We start from the raw sequence: 8,365 nt of genomic DNA, 5'->3' as shown, positions 1-8,365 counted from the left end.
TTCATATTCAAGTCCATGTCCAATCCTAATCCGATTCCTACAGGAAATTCAGAAAAAATACTAATTCATGCAATGGAGGGATTCGAAAATTTTCTTTCATAACCAACGATTCACTTGATTCAAGATAACTTAGTAACCATAAGTACATTAATAACTGATCTGAATAAAGTTTGTCGCCATTCGCCACACGACATTTCAATCCAATCCAAATCCGTTCTGAAAAAAATGTCTAATCCAAATCCGACAAAATTTCACAAATCCTGTTTTTGCAAAACCTAATCCTAATCCATGCTCATCTCTGGGCCCTAGCTATGCCGCGGTGTACGTTATGTTGTATTTTTCGCAGTGGCTCGAGTGCAGTTTTACTGGCAGCCCCCCAACAGAGGATGCCATATTGTAACTTCGATTGGATTAAGTATCAGAAGAACCCAGGCTGGCATGAGCGTGTAAGGATGCATAGAACAGGCCACACTTCGGTGATAATTTAATGTCAGGGACTGAATGCGACTCTTCCAGGACATGTCCGAGTCCAGTAAAACCTCCAGGTATTTTCTGTGTTGGAAATGCTTACAACTAAGGAATTGTTGCCTCTTAGCCGCAGTTGTGGAGTCACCTGCTTCAATAATTTTAACCAAATTTCTAATCGGGCTGCATAAAAAACTCTGTAATTTTCAAGTAAATCCACAATGAGGCAATATTTCAATAAAAACTTTTATTTGCCAGAATTATATGCCGTTCTAGACGAGCATATAATACTTCAAATTGCCACAGATAGAAACATAATCTAATATAGATTAGGAATAAGAAAAACAGGTCGGTCCAACTGAAGACTCCTCTCGCAACAACTACTGGTCCTATCGTTGAGTGGTCTTTTCATATGATGCCAATACATCGTGGCAAACAAATCCAACCACTACTTAATGAATAATGAGAGTACAATAGGATCGGTTTGTAGGTGATCCAAGGGTCTGGTATTGTACCTTCGTGTGGCGTGCAAATCAGTGCCTTGAAGTAACCAGTGACACAACAGCCTCCCCCTACAATCAAAATCGAAAATTCTATTTCATTCCAGATCTTCAGTTTTGACTGGGTCTTTCAATGGAATGATGGAAGTTCTGTAAATATCGCGACTGAGAGCTTTGCGCATGTCATAGGCATCTTCATCCCTATCCCCATTCGGTGATGAATAATATCCAAGAACCGTACGGTAGATTGAATATCCAAGTTGTTTGTACATCCCAACAGCAATCTGTTAGACAAAAGTGTTCAGTCAAAAGCAGATACTTCGGTGACTGGAAATGTACACTCCAACGCTTTGATACTAACATCATTCGACTTCCTAACAAAAAGGTCGACAAAATATCCTCGCTTTTGCTCGGATTCGTCTTCCAGCTTTTTCATTAGTTGAGCTGCAAGACCTAGCCGCCTGTACTCAGGTGCTACAGTGACAGCTGTGACGTGTCCATGCCAATTTTCTGGTTGCCGTCCCTCAACCTGTTACGGAACATGTAAATCTACTTCCAAATTATTTTATAGATATTTACAAGAGCTTCTCGGAGGTACAAAACTCAAGTAAACAATTGAATAGTATATTCATATTGAAATGAACCCTGATATTTTCGGCTGACACTCGGGAGGGGTAATCGGTAGCAACTAGTAGAGAATTGGAAAGAACATTGTATATCAACAATCGTACCTCAATCATAAGTAATTTAAGAAGAGCAGTCAGCACTAGAATCACTAACTAACCAAGCATTCCCTATATCGACTTGATATCCGTATAATTTTTCAAGAATTCATTTCAATATTTTTCAAGCTTGAAGTTACTTCTATAATATAAACTGAGATGTTACAGTTGGACTTACTTGGACATGCACTGAGCCATTATGGCGCAATTTTCAAGTCACAACCGTCAACCTGAGCGACTTTTCAAGACAAAGTTACTTCAGACCTTCAGCAAGTCAGATATTTTAGATTTTACACTTGAAATAGCTTGTAAATTGCTACTCGTTCCTAGCATTACTTGCACTTCTACTTGATTAGCGTCAATGACCCCTCCCCAGCCTGACACTCGTATGCAACCATACTTGAAACTATTTCCAATAAATCGAAGTTACCTTTCCCATAATATATGCCATCATTTCACCAGTGGGAGTTTCAGCAACAGTGAAGAATTCGGGCCACTTCGAAAGGTATTGCAAGTAGAAATTGAGGTTGTAAGTCTCCGTTAATGGATCCAAATTGACGCGGTTCAGTTTGAGTAGATCAAAGCACGTGAAAGGTCTATAGAACGTCATGTCTACAACTATATGTAAAATCTGAAAGATTGAATATGCGCGAAATTGGCATCAATCAACAAAACGAAGAATTTTATACAGCAGAATAGCACTTGATCGCTCAATTTTACACAACCAATTGAACTTAAACAGTTTCATTGCCTAGTCTATTTGCTGTAATATAGAGGTCAGCGCAAGTCAGTGGTCGCCAATATATCCCAGTCATGATCGATAACACAAATACATCAAGACTTCGAACATGGCGTTGAAACTTGGTATCCTTCACAAAATGGTTCAACGGGCATGATTGTATCTGACATTCGTCTATTACGGATGTACGATACTCCGTATGGGAAGTATTGCTTCTCATTCTGATTTCTTCATGCCTTTTTCAAAAGCGTCCAGTTTTTCTTGGGGAATTTTCATTAAATTCTCCATTCCTGGCTCCGGGTCGTCAGCTATCAATATCTGTGAAATTGAACTTGGCATTGCATGAGCCTTGCATATCGCACCACAAGCTATAAGGCTTGATTAGATATAATGAAGAAGTAACAGCACACTATTTACCGATCAATGTGCGTCACAAGCAATAAGCGATCAAACATCAATGACAAAATCCAATTCAATGGAGAATAACGCCTGCTAAACTGTCACAGTCCCCAATATCGGAAAAGGTTTGGCATTAATTAGGTGATCCCCCCAGAAAACCAGGATACCACAAAAGCGTGCTCACCAAAGGAAAATACATCAATATGGAGCACACCGTGATTCGGCCTAGGGCAATCACTAGTGTTGCGCTATTTATCACAGACAGAAAAATATGTCAGATAACGGCATTTCACGACAAGAAATAAAGGGTGTTATATTGCCTCAGAATATGGTATAGAAAGATGAATATCTCAACATCATCATTGGCAAATTTCTAGAACCAAGCCTAATAGATTGCTCGAGGAGCATTTCAGATTGAAAACTATACAAATAGCTACATCTGGCATGTTAAAACATTCGCCTTCAAGCAAAAGTAATGTGTCATCATTAATGCTACAACTCAAGCCAAGAGCGAAGACAAAGCAAGAAATGTAGGTTTTCAAGAAGAGTAGCATACTTGGAATTATAAACGGAAAAGAGATCTCAAATCAGAAGACTGGTCTTCAGCATTGTAATGTCGCTCAAATATGAGTGGGAAACTACTATCTTTGTAGTTCACCAAGGAATGTCTGAGCTACAATAATATTGGGTGCTTGTAGACAGAAACCACACACCTCTTGTGGCACCGCTCCACAACACCCTTAAACACATAAAACCATATACCCGAGCCTTATATACCTGAATCAAATTCTCGCACTGTTCCGCGTTTTCTTCCAGCCCGTGGTCTGATTCCCACATGTGCAGTTGCCGAATAATATAATAAACACCATGCTTCTTCAAGCAGTTCCTTCCAAATTGATCAGCACATAACTGAAAGAAATAATTCAATAACATTGAGGTCAGGGGTTCATAACCTTTTCATAATAGCGACCTCAAATTTTGACTTGAAAAAGTTCCGCGACCCCACTCTCAACTTGACGTGCTGACTACTAAAAAATGGTAAGCACCTTCGCCCAAACCTTCTCGTGGTCTATGTGGGAAGCTGGCGACTATGTGCGCAGTAGCAGCAATTATGAACTAGTAAATCTCCATCCATCAATACTATAGCACCGTAGGTCCTTTGGAACGACTTCTATCTATATGTAATTGAAGTAGTGCATGAATGTTACGTGAAATCCTGCGCCACCGCAAATACAGATAGCGATCTACATGCGTATGTATTCAGTTAACACAGGGGCGGGCAACTTCTCCACTCGGCGGGCCGGATATGGGGAAATGAAGTACTTGGCGGGCCGGATTCCTGAATTGATACATTATACGCGTATTTATCCACATAGGCCTATACAAGGATTAATGATTTTAATGTAAATGTTAAGATTGAAACACAGAAACCAAAACAGTATATTCCATAGGCAGACGTAATGAATTTCAATAGATGATAAGTCAATGAGACATCTGTGGTCGATCACAGTTGTGAACAGGTTCTCCAAACTCTGGCTGCAAGTCGCATACAAAGAACCAAAGAATAACTAAAAATCATTTTTATTTGTGTCCGAAAAAAAAGAATGAATAATCTATGATTTGACGTAGTAAGCAAGTAGTGGGGGATAGCGACAGACTGTGGCCGCTGGCCACATGAGTAAACACATATCACCGTAGATCTTCCTATTGATTTCTATGCACCCGACACTTTAATCTTCATAGTGGTGGTCAGACACCGACCTTACGTACCTTGTTTGCAGCGCTCCCTTTCCTCGAAGTTTTTTATTCTCTTGAAAAATTAACTAAACTTGCCAGAAATGAGTCAGCGATAGCATCGGGTTAATTGGCATTCTTGTAACCTAATAGTCATTGGTATTTAGTTTTCATCCCTGCGACGCCATCTCGGTTGCAACCCCTAAGTTGGGAAACCCTGAGCTAGGTCATACCTTGAGCAGACTAAACCACAGGTAGAGAAATTGCTCCAATCCTCACACGATTTATCTCAGGTCTCCACAATCACAAGCCTATTTGATAATAGGCCTAATCAATGAATTTCAGATAGTGAGAGATAACACAGTTATTTACTCTCTGCAGCGAAGGGGGAAAATCCACAAATTAAACCTCTATGAATGGCATTACTCAACTTCAAAATACTTACAAGTAATAGCGTCTCTACCAACAGGTATCTGATGATTGGTTTTGATTCTCGTTGTTTGTCTTCTGGAAGATATTGCAGATCCAGAGGAAGCGCATCATTCTCTTCATCATCAAACTCGTCAGCTCCAGCAAGTGGCAACATGAGATGCGACAGAAGTTCTAAATCTTCTCCCAATAGTTGCTCGTGCCAATCTAAAAATAGAATTGGATGATCAGTAAATCACCAAAGGATACACAAACTGAATTTTCAGATATTTATTGTCTTTGGCAGCCACAAGGCCATAGGCCTATTCATCAAACAATTCTTGTGAAGTATGTCCCAGTTTGATGATCTTAGTCTCAGGGCAGACATGTCATTCCAGTAGACAAGTATAGATTAGGCTTACCATATTTTGGAAATCTAAAACGAGGACACTTTTTCAGAAAGTTCAGACATGCAAAACCGGAGAAGAATTCTCAAAAACCGGTAAATTTATCCCACTTCGTGATCGGTTGACTAAAAAAAAAAAAAAGGTCATCACTTGCGCTCAGAGCTCAAAATACCGTTTTTCTCTTAACATTGCCAGGTGGACGACTGAAAAAAAAAAAAAAAAAGGTCATCTTTTCGCTCAGAGCTAAAATCACCGTTTTTCACTCCGAAATACGCGCCGGAGCTTCACTTCTGAGCTAATTTGCGGCATATCACTCGCAATTTCCTCTAAATCTGACCTAAATTTTCAAAAAAGAGGACAAAAGGGCGTCCTCCGAGGTCACTTTCAAAAAAGAGGACAAATCCTCTTAAAAGAGGACGTATGGTAAGCCTAGTATAGATAGATATAAGATCAGCAACTGAAACCCCAGAACACCGATAGACAGAACATTGATAAGTTCCACAGACTAAATAACATTACGTTTACTGTGAAGTGCTGTAGGTTATATCGATCACAAGCAACACTAATCACAGAAAGCTACAGCTAATACACTACACAGGAATGTCACTTCGCTAGATCAGTTGGCTTTAGCCGAGAAATATGAGGCACGCTTGTAAACGAAGTAACTTACCATGTTCAAAACAACAATTTTTAATTGTCATGGCTATTCCTTCCCTTCGTATTATAGAATCATGTTTCAAAAAGGGTAAAAGTAGTTTGATAGTAGTGTCGATTCGACGACAGAAATATTTCCGACCTGCAAATAGCACAGCTTTATTCACGAAGAAGAAGCAGTCATATAGGTCGCATCATAATAACGCCATTGCGAAAATAATTACGCTTGCTAATTATTTCAGAAAAGCTGACGATAGGCTGCTAATTCTAGTAATCCGTTTACAGGAATATACACAGAACATAGATAGAAAAGTATATTTATACCTTCAACAATTGCGGTTACATTAGCGAGAGCAAAAGCAACATGGTCCAGCTTATGAGCATGCTTGTTGTATCCGACGTTGCTAAAACATCCAATGAGATGTTCCAACACTGCATACTCGGCAGTACTTTCATTTGTGCAGCCTCGATTCGCGCAGGATTTTAAAAAATTTCGAGCTCCTTTTTCCGACCTTGTTAAATTCATCAACAGCTTTGCAGCTTCATCAGCCGTATGAGATTCATCATCACCAATATTAGTTATTAGTTCTTCCATGAGATTGAAATCGGTGATGATACAGTTGGCCCCTTCGTCTGTGGCAGTGATATTAATTAATGTGTTGTATGCGAGAAGTGCGCACTCCTCAGCCGAGTCTTTGAGAAGGGACAGAATGCTCTGAAAGAATACAGGCAATTTAGAAATATCATCAGCATGACCCAGACTGGAATCGGTGGTTGTTTTCGACAACATGTTGTGCGTGACAGGCGGATTTCTCACGTGATTTGAAAATTTTATCTGTGTGACAGAATTATTTTTTCCTCTGATTCGATACTGAATTACTTATTAAACGACACATTGTGCTAAAATAGACCTGGTATACGTCGGACTAGGGTTACGCCGTATCTTCGCTGTTGCACAAATGCCACGCTTGCTTGCGTGCGTTCATTGTTGAGCGCAAGCGCCTTATTCTGGATCTGGACTCGAGTAACGCTTTGTGACGTCAGCATAATTAATCGGCGTGATCAGATATAAATGCTCTCGTGACGTGACGCTGCGTGTGCCGTTGCCACCTATTCCACTCTGGAGCATGACAAATATCTTCTTACTATTTGAGAGTTCAGAAATATACGTCGATTACAATTACACTCAATCTTAAACTATACTCACTGTCAATAGACTTTTTTGTTTTGTAATCAATGAAACCCCGTCATCATCTGATGTCAGTCCTGATACGTGACGCAGAGTAGCAACTCTAACTTCCGTCCTCGTTGATGGTTTCAAAAGGGTCACTAAATCTTCGATCACGCTATCTTGAAGCATGCTCGCAAACGTCAATATACAACCAACTTTTGGATATAATAATGCCACAGAACCCACAGCCTCGGTTCCCTGTTCCGGCACATGTGTTGCTGGCTTGCTGCCTGCTGAATAAATTTTGTGTCACGTAAAAAGTAAGAAGTGAACTACGGGGTTGGCGAGACCGACGACTGCGAAAAACCGAAACACATTTCAAAGGTAAAATTCGTACAGGCGAGCTTTAGCGAATTTCTAATAGCACATAATTTTTTTTTTTCAGTTTGTTGATGGCGCAGAACAGCTAACAAGCCGACAAGTATGAAAATTTGTGGTGTAGTGTAGGAAAATGTTACGCATCCGCCAGACGACATGGGAACAATTCAATTTATTGTTACAATTTTAATCATTTCAATACACCACAAGACTGCGATACAATGAAAGATTGGAAGGTGTTGAAACGACTTGGAGAAGTCTTCGAAATCATACACCTACCTACCAGGCTGGCAGAGATGAGCGGATTTGGAATTTCGGTGTCCTAATCCAATCCAAATCGGAACTTTCAAATCCAAATCCTAATCCATAACTTCTTTATATTCAAGTCCATGTCCAATCCTAATCCGATTCCAACTGGAAATTCAGAAAAAATGCCAATTTATGGAAGGGAGGGATGGGAAATTCTTCTTTCACTACTAACGATTCCCTTGATTCAAGGTAACGTAGTAGCCCAGGCTTACCATATTTTGGAAATCTAAAAAGAGGACACTTTTTCAGAAAGTTCAGACATGCAAAACCGGAAAGGAATTCTCAAAAACCGGTAAATTTTTCCCACTTCGTGATCGGTTGACTAAAAAAAAAAAAAAGTCATCACTTCCGCTCAGAGCTCAAAATACCGTTTTTCTCTCCACATTGTCGTGGATGACTAAAAAAAGGTCATCTTTTCGCTCAGAGCTAAGATCACCGTTTTCACTCCGAAATACCCGCCGGAGCTTAAATTCTGTGCT

General features: G+C 39.9%; 2 protein-coding genes across 3 annotated transcripts; both read right to left on the bottom strand.

Moving 5' to 3' along the window:
• Positions 1 to 697: 697 nt before the first annotated feature.
• LOC145455636 (N-alpha-acetyltransferase 20-like) lies at positions 698 to 2,299 on the bottom strand. The gene is made up of 3 exons (XM_080333617.1): positions 2,118 to 2,299; positions 1,327 to 1,494; positions 698 to 1,249 (listed from the first exon to the last, which is right to left on the bottom strand). The coding sequence occupies exons 1-3, from the start codon at positions 2,295 to 2,297 to the stop codon at positions 1,064 to 1,066; spliced, it is 534 nt and encodes a 177-aa protein (XP_080189743.1). The 5' UTR covers positions 2,298 to 2,299; the 3' UTR covers positions 698 to 1,063.
• Positions 2,300 to 2,317: 18 nt separating this feature from the next.
• Positions 2,318 to 8,034, bottom strand: LOC145455635 (co-chaperone protein HGH1 homolog). Of its 2 annotated transcripts, none has more exons than XM_080333616.1 (7): positions 7,861 to 8,034; positions 7,236 to 7,481; positions 6,353 to 6,743; positions 6,045 to 6,170; positions 5,005 to 5,195; positions 3,603 to 3,734; positions 2,318 to 2,744 (listed from the first exon to the last, which is right to left on the bottom strand). In XM_080333616.1, the coding sequence occupies exons 2-7, from the start codon at positions 7,386 to 7,388 to the stop codon at positions 2,643 to 2,645; spliced, it is 1,095 nt and encodes a 364-aa protein (XP_080189742.1). In that variant the 5' UTR covers positions 7,389 to 7,481; positions 7,861 to 8,034; the 3' UTR covers positions 2,318 to 2,642. The 2 variants fall into 2 exon arrangements, with proteins under 2 accessions (XP_080189742.1, XP_080189741.1); XM_080333615.1 differs by having other exon boundaries at positions 7,236 to 7,489; positions 7,866 to 8,034.
• Positions 8,035 to 8,365: the final 331 nt, after the last annotated feature.

Source organism: Botryllus schlosseri, chromosome 14 (genome assembly GCF_051294905.1).
Source record: "Botryllus schlosseri isolate E-star chromosome 14, Bs_hap1, whole genome shotgun sequence".
Taxonomy (NCBI): Eukaryota; Metazoa; Chordata; class Ascidiacea; order Stolidobranchia; family Styelidae; genus Botryllus; species Botryllus schlosseri.
This window is presented reverse-complemented; position numbering and strand designations above follow the sequence as displayed.